The sequence below is a fragment of the Populus nigra genome, chromosome 4 (genome assembly GCF_951802175.1).
Source record: "Populus nigra chromosome 4, ddPopNigr1.1, whole genome shotgun sequence".
Taxonomy (NCBI): domain Eukaryota; kingdom Viridiplantae; phylum Streptophyta; class Magnoliopsida; order Malpighiales; family Salicaceae; genus Populus; species Populus nigra.
In genome coordinates, this window is record NC_084855.1 from 829,538 (window position 1) to 852,069 (window position 22,532).

Consider the following 22,532-nt stretch of genomic DNA (forward strand, 5'->3'; position numbering starts at 1 on the left):
TGATACCAATCCAATCTTGTTCCTTTTTGCATGTTGAGGATTCTCGCGTCCAATATCGCATGGGTTGTGCACACTCGGATTTGCAGTTAGGGCAATCATCAAATGCATCTGCAGAGGAGATGCAAACATCGTCAAGAACATATTTGGCCAGTTCCTCTTGCACGCGTACCCTGGCGGAACTGTGATAACTGAAATGTGGCTTGAAGGGTTGAGGTAAAACTGCGTGTTCTGCCATAACCAATATTGTTTATGCAGCACGGAATACAAGTGTTCTTTTCACTCAAGTTAATGGAATTGGTTCTGCAGGATCATATATCAGGCAAAAGTGAAAGAAGGAAACCAGGCAGTGCTTTCTGGTTTTGTAGACCTCCATCGTTTAACCTCGTCACTATAAATTCATCATTCGATACACATTGAATGGGTTGTTTACTTTTTTGGAGATTGATCTAAGCAATCGTTGTTATACGTTGCTGTGGGGATAAACAATATATCAAATAAAGTTTCTCTCAACTCGTTCTGGTTTGAGACATGAACTAGCAGCCTCATTTTGCATTGACGTCTCATTCTTTTTCCAGCGAGCCGATTTATCAGTACCTTCTATTCTTCATGGTGACCTGACGCAACGTATAGCGTTCATAGAATTTAGGGTTCTCAGGACCTAAGATTATAGCTCTAAAACAGTAGGAAAATAGATAAAGAAAACTCTAATATTTTTTGAAAAGTTTGTAATTCAATAATCTAATAAAAAAAATAACACACCAACTGATCCATAACACGTTTCACGTCATGCCTCAGCAACATTTTCTTCAAAGCCTTGCCATAGCCATGTACGATGAAACTCTTGTCCGCTAGAATACACAGTTGCTGTCTGTTTTATTGAATAGAAAGGTGATGATGCTATAAGCACAAAATTATTGGCGTTAGGCACACCGATTGCTCGCCATACATTCTCTATGTTGCTGGTAAATTCATAACATCTTTAACTAGTCTTTAACGAATATTTGGCTAAAAGGCTATCTCCTCCCTTTTCCCATTGAAGAATGAAAATTGAGCAGATCGCGCTGGAAGCTCTCAGTATTTTCTCTTGAAACCATACCCCGGAGATGCATAATTCTCTTTCCAAATACCATCCTAATAGATCTTGTCTTGGGCTGTTTAGTTTCGTAGTGATAAATGAAACTAGGAGGTAGAACACTTCAGATTGAGGTAGATTAGCAATTTAAGAATAATAGCCCAGAATTGCATGCCCTCTTTAGGTCGGTAATTTGTTGATCTAGAACCAAATCCAAATTAGATTTCATTTACATTGATTAAATCAAACTCAGTTAAACTAGATAAAACCTGATAGAATCAATATAAAGAGGGCTTAGTTGGTTTTTTTATATTCGATGGCTTAGTTGTCATAGCCATAGACTGGCACTGCTTCCATTTTTGGTTTAGTTCAACACTGCTATGCTGATGCTATTTTCCTTAATATTCAACTTCCTAGAGTTATAGTTGTAATATTTCTTCGCTCTCCGGCAGCATTGTATCAATTCTAAGAAGCAGAGCAGAGACTTTTCACGGACACTTTTTTTCTTGTAAAAAAACTTTCCTTGCCCGAGCTTAAGCTCTGTTCCCTTCCCCTCTGTTACTGATCTGGACGAGATTGATGAAGATTGACGAAGATTGACGTCAGAGACAATGTTCCATCATGTTCCCCTCTGTCCCTTCTCTTGTCAAACGAAAGATTTTAACACAACATTTTCCCAACCCGAGCTCGTCTCCTCTGTTCCCTTCCCCCCTGTTCCCTTGATCTGGACGAAGATTGACGCCAGATACAGTGTTCGTCATTGTTCCCTGCTGTCCCTTTTGTTGTGAAGCGAAGATCAGATCACCTTCACCGAAATCATTTGTGCCGAGCAGTCTCCATTGTTTCGGTTTGCAGGAAGCACAACAGTGCTGGGAACACCTTCACAAGAGAGAAACCCGTAAGTGCTTACCTTATCTCCATCTTCAATTGTTTCTACATTTTGCTCTAAATTTTAATTTATGTGCTGCTTTCATCTGTTTCCAGTGCGTAGATATATATGTAATTCTGCGGTGAATATGTTTATATAACAGTTAGTCATGTTCTTTATTTAATTAACTGTGTTTCTTTGTTTCTGTTTTGTTGTTGTTTTGACTGGTTCAAGAGCTTAAAAAATAGGAACTTGTTTATGAAATCTTGATTTTTTAATGGAAATTGTCTGTTGAAGAAATTATATAGTTGCCATTTTAGGTTTTGAGTACTGATTTGAAAATTTTGTATCTGATTTATGATCAATTTCATTTTTTATTTATCTTTATGGGGCTCTTTTTATTGTTAATCTTTCATTCAAACTTGTTGTGTTTTCCTTACACTTTGTTGATCAATTTTCTTGGTAGTGTTGACAGATTTCAAGATTTCGATAAACTATCTTTTTATGTGTAGTTTTATCTGGAGATGATCTTGATTTCTTAAGAGAATTGTGCTTTAGGTTTGAATAAGCAAGATAATGAGATTTTTTCGGAGTATAATCGTAATTCTAATTTCATTCTAGATGATTTTTTACCTAATATTTTACCTCACTCAGCTAATCAAGGATCACAATAGCCTTCATGTATGGATTTTATATGAGATAGAATTGCAAATAGTTTGATGGGACAATGAAAAACTTTTATTAATGTACAAGAATTATTCATTTTGTAATGTAATCATAATTATAAAACAACAATATTTTGCCAATATATATATTAACCAAACCTTATACAAAAAGCATATTAACCAAACACAACAAACTGTTTTTTTTTCAATCATAATTTCAACCGCAGTTTTAACCAAACACTTCAAAATTAACAACAAACCTTACAAAAAACACTTTTTCTAAAACTGTTTATTTAAAACCACAACCACAACCACAATAGCAACAACAATACCAAACGGACTCATGTCACCGACATGAAGATGAGCTGTTTTTTGGCTCAATAAGATTCTTGTCTATATTTAGAGGTTTTGAATTGCCTATTTTCAGCTTTGCAGATTATAGACACAATCAACTGTGGTCAAATTCAATTTGGGAAAAGAAACTCAAACAATGGGAAACAAGGTCATCCAATTCCAGCAGATATTTTCTATCTGTTGAATGTATTTTCAAGTCTGATCTTACTCATTCCAAGAAGCGCCCAGCATCCTTGCCATGAAGCTATACCTATCAGCAGCTTCATCAATCTGTGGAGCGAGAGCTGAATGTTAATAACTGGTAAGGGGGAGTTATAGGACACAAAATTTAATGCAATAATTACCATTTTTTGAGTTGGGCGTCCAGCTCCATGTCCAGCCTTACACTCAATGCGACCAATTATCGGATTTGTCTGAGGACTATTCTCCAAGCTCGTGCACAAAATATATTGCATGGTCTGAAGAAAAAAGTTGGACGAATTTTCAGAAGGGGAGTAAAGTGAAAGCAGATGCAACCAAGTTGATAAGATATACGGCAACCCTAACTTAATGAAAAGTTACTATTTGAGAACTCACAGCCAACAGCTTCAGAGAGTGTAATGGCACAACTCGATCATCATGATCAGCAGTCAATATCATGGTAGGTGGGTACTGTGAAGGTTGTTCAGGATGTTGTTCCCATGGTCTGCGAACATTATGCAGCGGCGAGTACCTGAGAAAGGAAAACATTAAAGTCAACAAAATGGTGTCCGGATGTCATCTGAGACTTTTCACTGCAAGACTAAAGAATACTGATGATGCCAAGTAGATAACTTACCCAAAAAAATGTTCAGTGACAACCAACAAACTCTAAGATGCTATAATGCAATTTCAACTCGAGAAGAAGCTCATGACATCTAAAGAAGAAGGCTTATGAGCTCAAAAACCATATTCTCAAATTACTATTGTCGGAGTTGCTTAATGAATGAGATTAAAGGCTAGCAGTTCATAGAGATGGTAGTAAGAACGTCGGCAATCATCAACATCTTGGCAATGCACTTTAAAGAAGTTGGGAATCAAATTTGCTAAGATATAGTTTAAATTAATGGCCAAGCAAGAAGATCTATTTTGTGCTGCAATTGATGGTTTTTAAATGCCAGACAATTGTTATGGATCCAACCTTGCAGTGTCGGACCCAGACTTTTGAACCAAACTGTTAACAAGGCTTTTAGAATAAAAAGATGTCACTAGATTCTTATACTAAATTCAACTCACTTGATTAGCCAACCAAACTCTTCCTTCTTGTCTGAACAGCCATAGTCAGAAGTCCATGCATGACCTAAAGAACAAATTTCAGCAAAAAATCAATATAAAAATGATGGTTATTACTTATTAGTGCCATAGGAAATCAGCTACCTATAGTGAACTTGTGAAATCGCAGCATGTCCATAACACCAACATGAGCCAGAGCACAACCAAACAGATCAGGTCGCTGCCACACACAATTTAATAAACACACTTAATACAACTATATTAGAAGATGAAAACAAAAAACCCAATCAAACAAATGAATCAGCTTTCCACCTGATTTATGCAAGCCCCAACAAGAAGCCCACCATTGCTGCCTCCTTCGATGCACAACTTCTTTGGTTGGGTATAGCCAGCAGATACAAGATATTCAGAAACAGAAATGAAGTCATCAAAGCAATTCTGCTTTCTGGCAAGTGAGCCTGCTTTATGCCATTCCTCACCATATTCTCCACCACCACGAATGTTTGCAATGCAGAAAACAGCACCTAAATGCCTGGTCAGTACCATACGACTGACACGAAATGATGGTGTAATACTAACATTAAATCCCCCATACCCATATAACAAACATGGGTGCGACCCATCCAACTTTATATTCTTCTTGGCAACAATAAACGTTGGTATCTTGGTATCATCCTTGCTAGTCACAAAAAGCTGGTATCAAAGAAACCAGTCAAATAGGAACCAAAGACAAACATTACAAGGAGAGGGCAGATGATGAATATGTTAAATTTAATTTTGAGGAAAAAGATATCACTTAAGTTCCACCAGAAAAAGGAAATGAGAGAGAGAGCATCAACTAAATAGAACAGTATAGAAAAAGCATCAATTAAATATCCCGCCCTGGGGACACTAGTAAAAGAGAAAAAAGATCATTCCTAGAGATCATTTTGCAATTTAAACTTGAATCGATCTACTCAAAACACTACTTAATGCTACAAAAATGTAAGCAGCAAATACTCACCTGATCCACATGGAACTCTGTACGATCAAATCCTGGCACACTAATTTCACGAAATATCTTCAAATCTGGAACACCAGTGTCTAAATTGCATTGATATATTATACGGGGGGTGAGAAAACTGGTAAACTCAATAAATACTGTACTATCCTTTCGATGTGCAGATATCCCAGTAACTGAACCAATGTCAATCGGTAATTGATGCAGTAGAGATCCTGTTTTCAAATCCCTTATTTGTAGAACATGCTTCACATCACTCAAGTAACTGACAATCATTTTATCACCATCAACAGCATATGCTGATTCCAGGACATCCTTTTCAGATTCTGGGATAACATCTATCCAGCTACTAGGCTCCTTCAAATCTACCCGGACTATTTTATATTTAGGGGCATCTTTATTAGTCAAAAAAGTAAACGATGTGCCATCATTTGCAATCTCATGATACCGTGCATCAAAGTTATCAATAAGCTTAGTAAATGGGAGCAGGCTTTTTCCTCCCTTGAAACCTTCAAGGCCATCAGAAAATGCAGACATATCACAGTGGTATACTTTGTTGACAGGATCGCAGCCCTCACCAATATATAAGAGAAGATACTGCAGAATAACATATAAAATGATGTCAACTTGAAAGAACTTCAAACAGAAATGCATTCCACATTCTATTCATGTGCCATAAAAGAAAAAAATAAAGTTATTCAGAAAACAAATACATATATAAACATTCACAATATACTTTTCCATCATCTGTCACATCAGCTCCAAACACATATTTGGGGTTTTCAGGATCTCTCCAGCATAGTATATCTTCGGATTGATTCTTTCCCAAGAAATGATAGTATAGCTCATGATAAAGATTAGAATTAGTCTCTGTCCCAGCATCTAAGTTTTCTCCCTCTCTGCATAATAAATTCAATTTTATTCAGTCAATATATAACGTAAGACATCATCTACTAATATTGCTCAAACAATTCCTAATTCAAAACGATTTGACGGATTCATCCTTCATGCATCTCACATTACACCCAGATAACCGAATGCATAACTAGAATACAACCCGAACACTCTTTCTAATCAATTAGAGTTCCCCGAGTATAACTTGAGACTTTCATGTCTAAACCAGCAACATTCTCCTGACATTTACCCCCCAACTTGTTACAGTCAAGCAGCATTTTACTTGAAATGTCAAGGCCATACAAAATGATTACATACTTGGGAGTCGGATAACGGCCATAGAAGAACCCTTTGCTATCATGAGTCCACTTAATACTGGTAAACTTAACCTGCATCATCAAATATCATAAAAAAACAAAAAGCTCATAGCAACAACCAACACAACCAAAATCAAAATTGATCTCAGAAATGAAACAAATTCTCACCCAATTTAAAGTATCAGCCTCAACTATCTTATCCTCGATGCGCATAACTTTAATCGTAACCCAATCACTCCCGCTCTTACTAATCCCATAAGCCAAGTACTTAGCATCCTCGCTAACCGAAAGCGTATAGCTATTCAATGACACCGTCCCATCCTCACTTAGCTCATTTGGATCCAGCAAAACCTCTGCCTCTCCCTCTAAACTATCCTGTAACCAACCCCAGAACATCAGCACCAATAATTTCCCAAAAAAATTAAAAAATCATAAAAAAAATATCGAACTCTAGCTCGTAAAACCTGCACATAGAGGACGTCTTGAGCCTGAAGCCCAGTATTGTGAAAGTAAAAATACTTGTTCCCTCGCTTAGACGGCGCATCATATCGCGGGTGATCGAATAACTTGGTGATTGTTTCACGAAGTTTTTCTCTCGTATCGCATGCCTTTAACACTGATTCTGTCAATTTTACTTGCTCCTGAACAAACTCTTTTACCTCCTCTGCATCAGGATCTTCAAGCCTGCCAAGCCAAATACACCAATTAATTTCTCATGCGTTCAGCTTTGCTTTTTGCTCATAATGGATTTGAATTTTCGGCAAGAGTTTAATTACCATCGATAAGGATCTGCGATTTTTACACCATGGTAATCGTCAATTACAGTGTCGTCTCGGCGAACGATTGGATACTGTAAAGGCTTGTCGAGTGCTGAGATCGTAGCCATGGTCTTGACGAGGAAATACTTCGGTACTGGAGAGGTTTGTTTTTCGCGGTTGTTGTTTGCTAAAGTAGAGTAAAGAATAGGAGGGGAGGGGTGTTTTTAACGTGTCTATGAACCCGGACCGGCTGTACGAGTCAATCCAATGATACGAGACTTAGCTCCTCTTTAGCATTGTTTTAAAAATTATTTTTTAAAAAAACTCATTACTGCACTTTCTATTTTTGTAGCATATACATAACTCAAGCTAATATTAAATATTAAAAATGGACACTAATTAACCTCTTTAAGACTTTATTGATTTAACAGTAGTAATTTTTAAATATTAAAAAAACTAAAATAAAGCTATTTTAGTCTATCATTAAAAAAAATAAGATAAGAATTGAATGGACATAAGATTGACGCAATGATTTGGGAGTCAAATCCTAAATCAAATCGAACAATTGTACTCCTTGGAGTATAGTATTGCTCTCGATTATAAAGTGACATTAAAGAATGTAGGAGAAGTGCTTTTTGTGGGTGGAAAGCGTCATATGATACTTCTTAATTTCTTCATGTCAAAGTTCACAAACACATGAGATATTGGAAATAATAAAATCCGGTAACCAAACATGCAGTTGATTAGTTACAAGGTTTTAGATTATGGGATTCAACAATGTCGTTTTGTGCATAGAATGTTGAGTTTGAGTCCTCTGTGTTCTTGCGGAATTATTTGAAAGTGTGGTTACGATTGGTTTTTAAAGTGTTTTTTATTCAAAAATACTTTCAAATAATATATTTTTTATTTTTAAAAAATTATTTTTAATATCAGTATATTAAAATGATTTGAAAATACTAAAAAAATATTAATTTAAAATAAAAAAAATTATTTTAAAAACGTATAAAAACAAACAAGAATATAGTATAGCACACTAAAATTCGAGGACAATATGAAAAATTAAAGATTATAAAATTACACTGTTATAAAAAGCAAATCTTTTTTTTTCTTTTGATTTTTAATAAAATGAAATTATAAAGCAGCACCGACTTATGAGAAAAACGAAATATTCTATATTAGTCTTCTTGTTAGTTAATTTAATACGATTGAGTTAGAAAATATATAAACTACGAGGAAATACATGAACATTTTTTTTTTTTTTGTAAAATAGTAGTTTGACTTAATTTGTCTTAATTAATTCATTGATGTTGTTTTTTTTTATCTGGAACAAGATAAATATTTAATTGGTAGTATTTTAATGATTTTAAACCTGACTAACATATAATTGTCATGTATATGAATGTATTATAACATGTTAATGACAATAGTTCTAATCACGTTAAAAATAATGACAATCAGTTTAGTAATTTATCAACAATTGAATAAATTTTTAATTTATTTTTATAGTCTTTTAAAATAAATATGTGATTTCTTAATAAAATCATATAACACTTCTAAACATAGTTTTAAAGCTTTTGGATTAGACAATAAATTAATCCGAAATTTATTTGATTTAAAACTTAAACTTGTTCGAGTTCAAGAAATAATGAAAAGAAAAAATTAGTTAATCCAAACATAACCTGCAAAAACTATCGATTAACTCATAAAAAAAATCTTATATGATTTCGTTTGAGTAATTTTTTTTTTTTAAAAAAAAGGAGTCAACCCTCCTAATTGATACCCGGGTCTTGCCTTAATACCGTTTAACACCGATGCTCCTAAATTGATTGTTTTTCAGATGCAATATTAATTTAATTTTTTCCTGAAAATAAGAAGCGGTCCCGTCCCGTCTATAAAGGGAGAAAGTAACTTTTCCCTAGATTTTTTTTTTCTCGAAAAAACATGGCAACATAATAGAGCAGAAATGTCGACTGAATAGACCGAGCTCCACAAAATCCCCGAAGCGCCCAGCCTTTTCAAACCAAACGGCAACGAAAGAATGCGGAACTGATGATTCAGTAATAAAAATTGAAGATTAAAAAAAAAAATTTAGTTTTGGGTTTGAATTTTATAATTACTTATATAATAATTATATTATTAATTCAAACTATGGTTATTAATTTTAGAATTTGTGTAAGCTAATTTAAATACCAACTTAAACTAAAAAAAAAAAGAAAAAGAAAGAAGAATGGCGTAACCATGTTCTCATTCCATCGCCACGCAAGTCTCACTCATCGCCCCCACACTGCTCCCTAATAAAAGGAACCCCTCTCTCATTCTTCACTTCAAGTACCTCGACACCAACCTCTCGAAGTAAACCTCTTCAACTCCGAAGTCTCTCCTCGTCAAGAACAAGACCAATGGGTTCCCTCTCAGCTCTTAACCTACCATTACAGTATCCAACCGCTCGCCGAGACGACTCTGTAATTGATGATTACCATGGTGTAAAAATCGCAGATCCTTATAGATGGTAATTAACTTAAGGCCATTCTCATTGCCTAAATATTTAACCCACTTCAACGGGAAGACCTGCGTTTGGCCGGACTCAAGAGCTTCACTTAGTCTCGGTGCAAAAGCTTGCCCGAGAAGAGTAAAAAGAATTGAATGTTCGAAATGTTAATGTATGTTTAGTGTTTTTTGGCTTGGCAGGCTTGAGGATCCTGATGCAGAGGAAGTAAAAGAGTTTGTACAGGAGCAAGTTACATTGACAGAATCAGTATTAAAGACATGCGATACAAGACAAAAACTTCATGAAAAAATCACTAAGTTATTTGATCACCCACGATATTATGTGCCGTTTAAGCGAGGGAACAAGTATTTTTACTTTCATAATACTGGGCTTCAGGCTCAAGACGTCCTCTATGTGCAGGTTTTACGAGCTAGAGTTCCATTTTTTTATGGCACTGTTTTTGTTTTTTAAAGATTGGTGCTGATGTTTTTGTCCTGATTGGTTACAGGATTGTTTAGAGGGAGAGCCAGAGGTTTTGCTTGATCCTAATGGATTTAGTGAGGATGGGACAGTGTCGTTGAATACCCTTTCGATCAGTGAGGATGCTAAGTACTTGGCCTATGGACTTAGTACAAGTGGGAGTGATTGGATTACAATTAAAGTTATGCATGTTGAGGATAAGATAGTTGAGGCTGATACTGTAAATTGGGTGAGACTTTGTTTCAATCTTAAGATATATTTTGGCTTTGGTTTGTGCTGGTGGCTATGAGATTGTTTTTAACGTTATTCGATGGTGCAGGTTAAGTTCACCAGTATTGGTTGGACACATGACAGCAAGGGGTTTTTCTATAGCCGATACCCGGCTCCCAAGTATGTATTCAGTGTGCGTGTCATTTACTTTCTAGGAATTTTAAGAAGGAATCCACCTATCCTATTGAATGATTTTGAGTAAATGGATTGAATGATTTTGAATTGGTGATTGTGTTGAATCTTGTTACTTCTTGAGTGATGGAATTGAGTTTATCATGCAGAGAGGGAGAAAACTTGGACGCTGGGACAGAGACTAATGCGAATCTTTATCATGAGCTATACCATCACTTTGTGGGTACGGATCAATCTGAAGATATACTATGCTGGAGAGATTCTGAAAACCCTAAATACATGTTTGGAGCTGGTGTGACAGATGATGGAAAGGTATATTGTGAATGTTCATATATGTACTTGTTTTCTTGGTTATTTGCTTTATTTTTGTCGATTGAGAAGAATGAAGAAAGCACTCATGTGTTGTTCTGCAGTATCTTCTCCTATATATTACGGAGAATTGTGATCCAGTCAACAAAGTATACTACTGTGATATGTCTGCATTTTCTGATGGCCTTGAAGGTTTCAAGGGAGGAAAAAGCCTGCTCCCATTTATTAAACTTATTGATAACTTTGATGCCCAGTATCAACACATTGCAAATGACGACACTGTATTTACTTTCTTGACTAATAAAGATGCCCCCAAATATAAAGTAGTCCGGGTTGATTTGAAGGAGCCAGGTAGTTGGATTGATGTTGTTCCAGAATCTAGAAAAGATGTCCTCGAATCAGCATGTGCTGTTAATGGTGATAAAATGATTGTTAGTTACTTGAGAGATGTGAAGTATGTATTACAGATATGGGATTTGAATACAGGATCTCTGCTCCATCAACTACCTATTGACATTGGTTCGGTTACAGGGATTTCTGCTCGGCGCAAGGATAGTACAGTGTTTATAGGGTTCACTAGCTTTCTCACCCCTGGTATAATATATCAATGCAATTTAGACACTGGGGTTCCTGATATGAAGATATTTCGTGAAATTACTGTGCCTGGATTCGATCGCACAGAGTTCCAAGTGAATCAGGTGACTATGTTTTCTGTTTGCATTTTCCTACCATTAAATAGTGTTCAGATATCACCACCAGATCAATTTAAAGTATTTCTTTAGGAATAATCTCGACTGGGTTCTTTGATTCCAGGCTTTTGTGCCTAGCAAGGATGGTACCGAGATACCAATGTTTATTGTGGCCAAGAAGAATATAAAGTTGGATGGATCGCACCCATGTTTGCTATATGCCTATGGTGGATTTAACATTAGTCTTACACCATCGTTTAGTGTCAGTCGTACTGTACTGACTAGGCATTTAGGTGCTGTCTTCTGCATTGCAAACATTCGTGGCGGCGGAGAATATGGTGAGGAATGGCATAAAGCAGGCTCACTTGCCAGAAAGCAGAATTGCTTTGATGACTTCATTTGTGCTTCTGAGTATCTTGTAACTGCTGGTTACACCCAACCAAAGAAGTTGTGTATTGAAGGTGGAAGCAACGGCGGGCTTCTTATCGGTGCTTGCATAAATCAGGTAGGAAGTTGATCACTTTGCCTGATTGTAACGTCGCCATTTATTATAGCTGTATTCATTGTGCTATTACATTGTCTGTGGCAGCGACCTGATCTTTTTGGTTGTGCTCTGGCTCATGTTGGTGTTATGGACATGCTGCGATTCCACAAGTTTACCATAGGTAGCTGACATCCTTGGGCTCTAACAATGATCATTTTTCGTCTCGGTTTTTACTAATTTTTTTCTATAGGTCATGCTTGGACTTCTGACTTCGGCTGCTCAGACAAGAAGGAAGAGTTCGGTTGGCTAATCAAGTGAGTTGAATTTAGTATCAGAATCTAGCGGAACCTTCTTATGCCAATGCCAACGCCCCTGTTCCTAGTCTGGAGTAGTGATCTGATGACATTTGGACACTGCTTTTGTTGTTTAACCTTCATGTTTTCCTTTCTCAGGTACTCGCCATTGCATAATGTCCGCAGACCATGGGAGCAACATCCTGAACAACACTCTCAGTACCCATCAACGATGCTACTGACTGCTGATCATGACGACCGAGTTGTGCCGTTACACTCACTGAAGTTATTGGCTGTAAGTCCTCAATACCGATCGTTCTTTGAGTTGGCTCTTGCATTATTAATTCGGTTTTGTAAAGGCATCAGGATATTCTGTTCAGTCAATAATTTAGTTAGCCGAAAAGGTTATTACATTGTTTGTGCTCCTTCTCTCAAAATGTGTCCATCTTGTTCCCCCAGACCATGCAACATATTTTGTGCACGAGCTTGAAGAATAGCCCCCAGACCAATCCAATAATCGGCCGCATTGATTGTAAAGCTGGACATGGAGCTGGACGGCCAACTCAAAAATTGGTACTTGTTACATTAAATTTGAGGCCCTAATTACATCACCTCCTTATCACAAATTGCTGACTTTCGGCTCTTGTTCCGCAGATTGATCAAGCAGCTGATAGGTATAGCTTCATGGCAAAGATGGTGGGCGCTTCTTGGAATCAGTAGGATGTAGGGATAAAAATGGATATTCAATAATCAGGTTTCTCTGTGTGTAGTATTGTAATCATAATCCATCTAATAAAAAAATTTAATATTTATATTTTATTGATCGAGTTTTGTATGAATACATATTATTCAACTATTATTTACTATTCAATATAAAATAAAATGATAATATATACTTGTTGAAGTATGTATATACATTAAAAAAAACATAGCTATATTTTAATTTCGCCTTAAATTGTCATCGTAAAAAAAAAAAAAAAATTGAAAGATGGAAAACATTAAACTACCTTCGACGATCCCGTTGGACAAATAGCAAATAATTTTGTCCAAATTGCAAAATTTGGTCACAACCGTACATTATTACAGCTATATAGAAGAACACAGAAGATGTCTTGTAATCATAGTTGGGATTGAGGATTTGTTGACATCATTACTGTAAATCAAATTTATTAATGGCTGCCATCAGTAGCATGCTATGCTTACAGGTCGGCATGTCTCCTGATCAAGCTAAGGCAAAGCCTGCATGCACTTGCAAATCTAATGGCTTTCCTATTTTTATTTTACTTTGGTTGGTTTTGCTGTGTTAAGATTTATTTACTTGGACGTTATGAGCCAGAGAAGGCTTATTGAAACCCCAGACAGACTGCACCCACCGATTTTGCTTTTTTATCATTGCCATTGCCAGCATCCCTGTTTCGTCGCCACAGATTGCTAAAGCTCTGTGCGATTGAAAGCTGTTTCAGAGGATTGCTTATGAACCGACATTAGATTGCCCATCCAGGAACCAGCAAAGCTCGGATGATCTTGTGGCGAAATCGTTCCATGCGAATTCTTTTCTTTGAGGATTAGTTTGACAGTTTACTTGTGCATCACAAAGCTCAGGATTTCAAGGTTTTGGTGGTCGGCGTGTTTGATATAATGACTTGTGAGCACTGATATTAAACCCCGCCTGGTCCTACATGTTTACTCGAGATTCGTATCTTTAAAATCATTAAAAAAACAAAAAATTAATCTTAATTAATATTTAAAATGGTCTCAATATACCCATTAATATATAATAAAAAAATATATAAATTTCTTTTTTGCCAACCTCGCTAGTTTGTCATCATTACTGGGGTGTTTGGAATGGTAATAAATATTGTATTTCAATTAAAAATATATTAAAATAATATATTTTTTATTTTTTAAAATTTATTTTCATATATTTATCAAAACAATTTTAAAATATCAATAAAATATAATTTAAAATAAAATTAATAAAAAATAGCCATCTAACCCAAAAAAAAAGTTCGAATAATAAATCTTGGCGTGCTAACATTTAATGTGAAGAGTAAAACCATAACCATCAGGCAATACTAACATTTACAGCGTAATGAATGAAACCATAATCATTTCACACCCTTTCCACCATAATACTAACACATTTAATGTAATGAATACCAGACCAAAAATAATAAAATAATTATTTCAGTAGGTGAAAAAATAATACCATCATCAATAGCTGGACCTAAAGTCCTCGCCTAAATAAATTCAAGGTGGCCCAATTACCCATCAAATTATAATTTAGCTCTTATAGTTTATCAAAATAAAGTAATTATCCCTATAATATTAAAATTAATAAAATATTTTTTTAATATATATATATAATATTTCTTAAATACTTTTAAAAACCTCATTAATTATTTTTCCCAAAATCTCCATTCATCTACTCTGCTTCTAAATCAATAACACAAAACTTTGTTGTAAATTTTATAATTCATTATTTTTTTTTTCTTCCTAATATTTCTATCTATTTTTTCTATTTATTAAAAAAAAATGAAACGCACACGATGTACAAAACTGATTAATTTATAAATATATTTTCAAAATAAGAATCGAATACATAGTTTCGAAAATCATAAGGACTACATATGTTGTGATGCTAAATCCAGGGACTAAGTTGTAACTAACTCATTATATTATATTATATTATATTCCACGCGCCATAATAATTGAAAGAGAAAACCGCCTCTGTCCTTTTTGGTGGGGACTCTGTGAGCAAAGGCAACGGCAATAAGCAGAGAGAGAAAGAGCAAAGCCTTGGCCATGACTTCAAACCTTTACTTGCTTTTCACTTCTTCAGTCTCTTCTCACTTTTATTTTCCTCAATCTAGTCCAGTTATCTTATCTCACCGGAGGAAATGTACGGTCCTGATTTGCTGTTCTAGTAATCTCTCTGATCCTGATCAATGGGGGATGTTTCATCAGAGGATTGGATAGATCAAGTTAGCGAGAGGTTCGAGCTCGACAGTTACTGTTCAAGTGCGGATGTTAGCGGATCGGAGAGTGATACTTCTAGTAGTAGCTTCTCATGCCGCCGTTACGATGTCCAAGGTGGCGCTTCCACTTCTTTCACTTCTTCGACTCCTGATTTCGCCGGCAATTCCGCGTATTCTGCGCCTCTTCCGGTGATGCTCCCGGTTTCTGGTGGAAGATACGTTGCTATTCCGGAGGAGAAGGAAGAGAAACCGGAGAGTGACTTGTCCGGTTAGTCCATTAGTCCTTCCTGCTTACATTTAGAATTTTCTGTTATTTTTACCTATTTTTGAGATTTTTTAACGGTTTTTTTGGTGAGACTTTTTTACCGTAACGGTATTGCTGGATGCAGCTTGCTAATTTTAGTTTGACCGATCCGTTACTATCAGCAGAGAGCGGAAGTTTGATTTTATTTTATTTTTTTGCTATTGCAGAAATCGAACTGATGAGGGAGCGTTTTGCGAAGCTGCTGCTTGGAGAAGACATGTCAGGTGGAGGACAGGGAACTTGCACCGCAGCCGCCATCTCCAATGCCATCACGAATCTTTCTGGTTAGTGAAAGAAGGGTAGAATTTCATTTTTTATTTTTATTTTTTACATTTGTTGTAATTAATTAGAGGTATATAACATATTTGACAGCGTCTGTGTTTGGGGAGCTATGGAAATTAGAGCCATTAGCGCCGCAGAAAAAGGCAATGTGGCAAAGAGAGATGGAATGGCTTTTATGCGTAAGTGATTCCATAGTAGAGCTTGTTCCGTCAATGCAAGAATTTCCTGGTGGAGGGACTTATGAGGTTATGGTGGCTCAGCCACGTTCGGATTTATACGTGAACCTTCCAGCACTAAAGAAGCTTGATGCTATGCTGATTAGCATTCTGGACTTGTTTTCTGAAACTGAATTTTACTATGTTGATCGTGGGATTGTAGTTGCTGGTGATGATGTTATTGAGGAGTTTCCCTTGCCTTCCTCTTTGAGAAGACCACCAATCAGACAGGAAGGAAAATGGTGGCTTCCTTTTCCTAAAGTTCCACCGAATGGTTTGTCGGAAGAGTTGACAAAGAGGCTGCAGCAGTGTAGGGAATGCACAAGCCAGATCCTTAAGGCTGCCATGGCAATTAACAGTGGCGTGTTAGCTGAGATGGAAATTCCTGATTCTTATTTTGAGAACTTGCCCAAGGTATAGGAACCCTGCTCTATTGAATTCCATTTGTGCTGGATGAATCAGTTGTGCATGTGAACGGATACTGCATGGTCAAAGTTATTGTATTAGTTTTACTTCTGGATCTTTAGTTGCCACCCCATCCATGCCGAATAATTTCCTTTCCCGCCTGCTGAACAATTTGGTCTGAGGCTTTGTATCTGGTTTATATGCTGTTCCATATGTGAAAAATATTGCTGATGTGCCCATATCATTTAAAGAGGAGAGGGTAATGCCATTCCTTCATTTTGTTTTTCATCCTCTGGGCATCATCTTTCTTTAATTTGCAAGCTGGCATTGTTGTTATATGAATGACATATGCTTCATCTTCTTCTCTGAACCATCAATTGGAATTGCAAATAGATTAGCTTCCACAAAAGGCAGAATGCTGTTGCTTGTGCAATGTTCTTTATTTTTATTTTTACATTTCAAAAGTATTTTAAAAAAAATTAATTTTTTTTAAAAATTTTTTTTTCATGGTTTTAGATATTTTAATACATATAATTTTTAAAAAATAAAAAATATATTATTTTAATATATTTCTAAATAAAAAATACTTTAAAAACAACCACATCCATATTTTTAAACACTAAAATGATGTTAATTTTGGTTTTCGTGGCCTTTTCTGTTTTTACAGAGTGGAAAAGCTTGCTTGGGAAGAATGATGTATCGCTACATAACTGCCAAACACTTTTCCCCAGATTACCTTCTAGATTACTTGGATGTGTCATCAGAATACACCACTTTGGAAATAGCGAACCGGATAGAAGCTGCCTCACATTTCTGGAGTGAAAAATTCCTGAATAGGTACTTGGGTCGTGCAAGGGATGGGAGGTCATCATGGGGCGGCAAGGTGAAAGGCTTTGTTGGTGAAACACAAAAAAGGAAACTTCTAGCAAAACGAGCTGAAATTCTCATACATAACTTAAGGCTACGTTTTCCTGGCCTCCCACAGACGGCTTTGGACGCAAACAAGATCCAATATAACAAGGTATTGCCTGCACATTATTATCAATGCATTGTAGCCCTTTTGCTCCTGTTTGTCAATGGTTCGTTTCCATTTTCATCGCACAACTATTTGTACGAACATGAGTGAAATAAATTGTTTCTCTACTACAGGATGTAGGGTATGCTATTATTGAGAGCTATTCTAGGGTGATGGAAAGCTTGGCCTTCAACATAATGGCAAGAATTGATGATCTTCTATATGTGGATGATGCTACCAAGCAACGTGCAACCGCAGAGTCAGTATCTCCTTGTGTTCAGGGAAAGTTTAGTAGTAGACCATCTAAACAAAAGTCGATATCATCTAGCCATGTTTCATTTCTACACAGTTCCTCGTCTTCAATGCCAACTGCTGGCTCCTCCGGTGAAGTAATTAGGATTCCTAATGGAAGGAAACACCATTCCTTGAAGAAGAGCAATTTAAGGGACTCGCTAGATCAGACGCTAGAAAAACTAACATTTTGATGTGGAGGAAAGAATATGAGAATCCTGCACTGCTAATTATGAATCTAGTTTAGATAGCTTGATCCACAAAGTGCAGCTGAAAGCTGGTCGTAGGTAGTGAAGGCAGTGGCACAGATTTGTGATTTGTCAACAATATGTATATTTCCTTCTTCAGAGATACAGCATAGGCATAGCTAATTATGGATGCAAACCGAGCTCTGGTTTCATTTGTTGGTTTCCTTACGGGTTTTGGAGGTTGAATAGCTAGACTTTTGAGTGTCTTTTTATCCAGGACTAGACTGCACTGCATATGGGATTTTGGGCTTCCTCAAACTTTCAAGGTAACAGGGTGGCCTATCTGAGCTTGTAAGAAACCCATGTTTGGGTTCAAAGAGGACCTTCTATTTCAGGTTATCCAGAACGCTAAAGAAATGTTTCCGTGCAAGAAATCGAGTCCATGGATTGAAGCTCTAAGTGGGCCTTGGGCTAAAGAATTAGAAAGTAATCTAGGGAGTTAGATATAACGGCAGATCGGCCTGCGACCTTCTGCCTATCTCTTGGGGTTGGTGTTCCAATACCCTGGGAATATTTAAAAGTTTTTTTCTCAATGACTTGTATGGAATCAAGGGCATATCTGTTGGTTGATGTTTCAGACATTACCACAAATTTGCCCATCTCAAGCTTTGAGCTAGAAAATTGCCATTACTAAAACAAGGCACAAGGAACTCTTGACTGCTGGCAGCATGTAGAATTGTCTCTTGCATTTCCCAAGACAAGGCTGCATTAACTTGCTAATTGCTACAATTCGTGACAAAATTGGGAAACCGAGAATGCGGTTAAGCGGGAGGTGTCAGGGACGAAACCGGGAATGGTTGGATTTGGTAAACTACAAAACACCTCCCTAAAGTTTAGGATACGTCAATTTACCCCTTCAACGTAAAATTATTTAGTTACCTTGTCCAGTTTCAGTTTTGTTTTCAATTTTACCCCTGTTCTTCTCCATCCTGTTTGTTCACCACCTTCATTTTTTTTATCCGCGATTTGGAGGTCATGGATGAATTTCTACAGCTACTTAAAATTCCCCTCTCTGTTGGCTCATCAATCACGGAATTACTTTACAGTTGTTTTGAAATCAAATCTGTCCTCTGTTCTTGGATAAAATAGGGTACATAATGAAGCGTTTGATTCACAAATATAGTAAATCTCGAATTGCATTGTAATAGATAACTTCTTCAGCTTGCCAAATGCAGATGATCCCTGACCCCCTCCTGTTTTTGTGAACTGAAAGAAGGCATTGCAGCCATTGCTCGACCATTTTATGGTGTCCCCAAAGGAATGAATAATTATTATCACCATCTCAGCTCTCATTTTACCATTTTGTTGAGAATCGTGCCATGACCATATTCAAAACACATTTGACCCCAGAGGGGCAGAAGAATCAAAATCACAAGACAAAACTCTATGAGCAGGATGAGTTTAAAAGCCCAAAAGCTTGACTTTCACACATGAAAGTGAAACTTTTGAGTGGAGCCACCGGGTCACGTAACCCCCCTACAAAATTTTCCATCGAAACATTTCCAGGCGCCTGATGGCCAATCTCAAATACACAAATTATTGGAGGTGACAATCACGCCTCACTTCAGTGTGTGGAGGAACTTTGCTTTTACATCAACAAAAAGAGTGTCAGTTTTTCTATCATGAGCCCTAGCATACGGGCTCGAGAGTATACCCTAGAAATGGAGTATTTGGTATGCCCTAATGAAAGACATGCCCTGCCAAATTAAATATTAATGAATATCTGACATTGACACGAAAAAAGAGTGTGTGGTAGTCGTGCATGAAGCCATGAACAAAGAAATCTCCAACAAGATACTCAACATGATTAATCATGTACATAATAAAGCTGAAAGGAGATGGTTACAAAAAGGTTTTGAACCACATTAGGACCTTCAATGGATCCTGTCGTGAAGTTGAACTAGCCCTGGTGAACAATCGGTATGATCACTTGATCCCTCATTTTAATTCCATGCAAGATGCATCGCCAAACCTTCATACTTTTGAATCTTGAACAGTAATCTCGAACCCTGGGTGAGTTAGATTCAAAGGGAAAATAAGAGAGAAATAAAACCCTAGATGATGAGATGAAGAAAGCAAATGCTCTATGCGCTGTTAGATTATGAAATTTACTCGTAAATATAACCCAGAAACCCATGAAGAAGTCACATATGCTAAGATCTCCTAAATGGAAATCAGAATTTTGTGAATGATGTCTCTCAACACCTCTAGTTTTCTGCAGAAAACTGAACCATGGCAAAGCACCGACGATGAAAGCAGGTCGAAGTGATTCTCTTCTATTTTCTGTTTTCTTGGTGAAAAATAGATAGTAAGGTTGGAGTCATCACATAGACACCGAGTAAGGACCAGAAGCTGCCAGTGCATGATCATTATAATCAGAAAGACAAGAGAAGCTTCCCAAAAAAATAGAAGGGAGAGAAGAAGATGCTAGAGATAATCATAGCGCATGCAGATTCTTTACCTTTGTTCCTCTTTTCTTGCAAGAGATTGAGCGAAAAGATGATGAGAGACTAATCACGAGGGTTTTACAAAGAGAGACCAACAGAGCTCAGTTGGCAGTATGCCCACCTCCAGAAAGTAGAACAACTTGTAGTTTCTACAGATGGGAGGTGGACAGAATGCCAATAAACTCTGTAAGAAACCCTTTGCTAAACCCACATGAAAGCTAGCTAGCAGTCCTAGTATTCACCACTGGAAGGCACAAACACATACGAAGAAGACAGACAGATAGACAGATAGGGAGCAGCAACAATCTTTGGAGACTACACATGGGGGCAGGAGGAGCTGATGGGTTCTATTTAAGATGAAAGGAAGGCATAGCACAGTAAATAAGAGAGAGAAAGGGAGGGAGAGGTGGGTGGTTATGGGTGTAATTAATTGAAAAGGGCAGTAGGGGGAGAAGAAGAGGTGATTTAACACTCAACAAGACAAGAGATGCAAATAATATCTATAGTAATAATAATCAGATAAGATGGTTCACTCCATACTCTCTCTGTGCTATGAATTATAGGGCTGCAAGGCATATGTATATATAGAAGGATCAAAGAATCATCATAGTTATTCCTTCCTTACCTTCAGTTCTTTTCTTTCGTTCCCTCACCTCTTACCCTCGTTTCTGACGCCGAGCACACGCACCCCCCCCAGAAACTGAAGAAAGAAGGGAGTTCGGTCTTTGGCTAATGGATAAGTGTGCATATTTTTTTTAAAAAAAAAGTATTAATGTATTAAAATTATTAAAAAAATACTAATTTAATATTTTCTCAAACTAAAAACAATTAAAAAAAAAACACTCCCAAACACATCGCAGGAAGGAAAAGTAAGTTGGAGGGAAGGTGGTCTCTGGTTTGGTGACGAGGGATGACCTCAAATAATGACAAAACAAGAGCTAGCAAGATCAGTTTCAGTTTAAAAAGCAGCTTTTCTTTGTTTTTGAGAGAGTGGTCTCTCTCTGGTTTTAACTTCAACTTTACTTAGATGCTACCGCCCCATTCTTGTGAGGCATGTTAGAAAAGTATGGTTTCTAGGGTCCATTTGTCATCGTTCATCATAACCGTTGAGATCACCACCCATTGGGTTCTGGTTATTATAGGGCACAGAGAATTATCAAGAGCCGTTAGATTTCTAGAGCCTAGAGGGGTTTTTATTGCCTGACAAACCATATAAATGGTACTTGGCAACAGGATTGTTGCATTTTCTCTTAAGATATTAAGATTCCACATGTTTAATTGTTAAATGCGGTTAAGTTTAAGAAAATATTAAATTAATGTTTTTTTAATAATTTTGATGTACTATATAAAAAAATATTTAAAACGGTATTATTTTAATATATTTTTAATTAAATTTTTTTTTTGAAAAAGCAACATATATTTTATTAACAAGTATACACTATGATGAAAAATAAGTGTTTAATTACTGTCTCCACAAATAAATAAATTGGAAAAAGGAGCGTATTGTCTTGTAACTTCTATTTTAAAATGACAATCTTGAAAATTATTTATTTTATATTTTAATTTTTATCTCTTAAACTCAACATGTTTTTATCGTTTTTTTTTATTTTAAAACACTAAACAAACATTTGTTATTGTGATGAAATATATTTTTTTAAAGTATTTTTTATTTTAAAATAATTTTTTTAAAATCACCAAATCTAAATCATCATCAAACATTAAAAAAAAATTATTAATTTTTATACCAAACACACCATACAGGTTGAAATGCAGATAAAAACAAACTCGAAATGAGCTAATAAGTGAGAACGATCATCTCAGTGACTTGTGGGACAAAAGTGATCAGTACTGTGGCACAGTCCCTTGGCAAATGCAAATTAACGGCACCTGCACATCGTGCTTTTTTTTACAAGATGATTTATGTGGTGATTTGAGTCAGCAATTAGAATTTTAGGTTGCAATGACGTGTGAGATTATGTTCTTCTTGTTGGATCATCGAGTAGTAATGTGACTTTGGTGCCTG

The 22,532-nt window shown here is 36.4% G+C and overlaps 3 protein-coding genes and 1 long non-coding RNA gene across 4 annotated transcripts; 2 read left to right on the forward strand and 2 right to left on the reverse strand.

The window, feature by feature from the left end:
• Positions 1–2,866: 2,866 nt before the first annotated feature.
• On the reverse strand, positions 2,867–7,402 carry LOC133692384 (uncharacterized). Its single transcript, XM_062113279.1, has 12 exons — positions 7,198–7,402; positions 6,886–7,105; positions 6,590–6,796; positions 6,423–6,493; positions 5,947–6,109; positions 5,214–5,807; positions 4,523–4,903; positions 4,355–4,430; positions 4,214–4,277; positions 3,536–3,671; positions 3,304–3,417; positions 2,867–3,229 (listed from the first exon to the last, which is right to left on the reverse strand). Exons 1-12 carry the CDS (start codon positions 7,305–7,307, stop codon positions 3,164–3,166), a joined length of 2,202 nt encoding a protein of 733 aa, XP_061969263.1. The 5' UTR covers positions 7,308–7,402; the 3' UTR covers positions 2,867–3,163.
• Positions 7,403–9,529: 2,127 nt separating this feature from the next.
• LOC133690537 (uncharacterized) lies at positions 9,530–13,143 on the forward strand. Its single transcript, XM_062110763.1, has 12 exons — positions 9,530–9,688; positions 9,868–10,087; positions 10,176–10,376; positions 10,467–10,537; positions 10,699–10,861; positions 10,963–11,556; positions 11,672–12,052; positions 12,137–12,212; positions 12,282–12,345; positions 12,484–12,619; positions 12,784–12,897; positions 12,979–13,143. Exons 1-12 carry the CDS (start codon positions 9,579–9,581, stop codon positions 13,042–13,044), a joined length of 2,196 nt encoding a protein of 731 aa, XP_061966747.1. The 5' UTR covers positions 9,530–9,578; the 3' UTR covers positions 13,045–13,143.
• A 1,913-nt stretch (positions 13,144–15,056) lies between these two features.
• Positions 15,057–18,278, forward strand: LOC133690823 (rop guanine nucleotide exchange factor 1-like). Its single transcript, XM_062111089.1, has 5 exons — positions 15,057–15,570; positions 15,774–15,890; positions 15,979–16,517; positions 17,176–17,529; positions 17,658–18,278. The coding sequence occupies exons 1-5, from the start codon at positions 15,273–15,275 to the stop codon at positions 18,006–18,008; spliced, it is 1,659 nt and encodes a 552-aa protein (XP_061967073.1). The 5' UTR covers positions 15,057–15,272; the 3' UTR covers positions 18,009–18,278.
• A 1,555-nt stretch (positions 18,279–19,833) lies between these two features.
• LOC133690824 (uncharacterized) lies at positions 19,834–21,237 on the reverse strand. Its single transcript, XR_009841510.1, has 2 exons — positions 20,524–21,237; positions 19,834–20,414 (listed from the first exon to the last, which is right to left on the reverse strand). It is a non-coding gene; the product is annotated as an uncharacterized LOC133690824 (long non-coding RNA).
• Between the last annotated feature and the right edge of the window lie 1,295 nt (positions 21,238–22,532).

Excerpts from the sequence above, each read along its gene's own strand:
- LOC133690823 (XM_062111089.1), top strand. The coding sequence starts at position 15,273 with ATGGGGGATGTTTCATCAGAGGATTGGATAGATCAAGTTAGCGAGAGG. Across the intron at positions 15,571-15,773 it reads ACCGGAGAGTGACTTGTCCG|AAATCGAACTGATGAGGGAG; the intron begins GTTAGTCCATTA and ends TTGCTATTGCAG. Across the intron at positions 16,518-17,175 it reads ATTTTGAGAACTTGCCCAAG|AGTGGAAAAGCTTGCTTGGG; the intron begins GTATAGGAACCC and ends CTGTTTTTACAG.
- LOC133692384 (XM_062113279.1), bottom strand. The coding sequence starts at position 7,307 with ATGGCTACGATCTCAGCACTCGACAAGCCTTTACAGTATCCAATCGTT. Across the intron at positions 7,106-7,197 it reads ATCGCAGATCCTTATCGATG|GCTTGAAGATCCTGATGCAG; the intron begins GTAATTAAACTC and ends TTGGCTTGGCAG. Across the intron at positions 3,418-3,535 it reads ACTCTCTGAAGCTGTTGGCT|ACCATGCAATATATTTTGTG; the intron begins GTGAGTTCTCAA and ends TTTTTTCTTCAG.
- LOC133690537 (XM_062110763.1), top strand. The coding sequence starts at position 9,579 with ATGGGTTCCCTCTCAGCTCTTAACCTACCATTACAGTATCCAACCGCT. Across the intron at positions 12,213-12,281 it reads ATTCCACAAGTTTACCATAG|GTCATGCTTGGACTTCTGAC; the intron begins GTAGCTGACATC and ends TTTTTTCTATAG. Across the intron at positions 12,898-12,978 it reads GACGGCCAACTCAAAAATTG|ATTGATCAAGCAGCTGATAG; the intron begins GTACTTGTTACA and ends CTTGTTCCGCAG.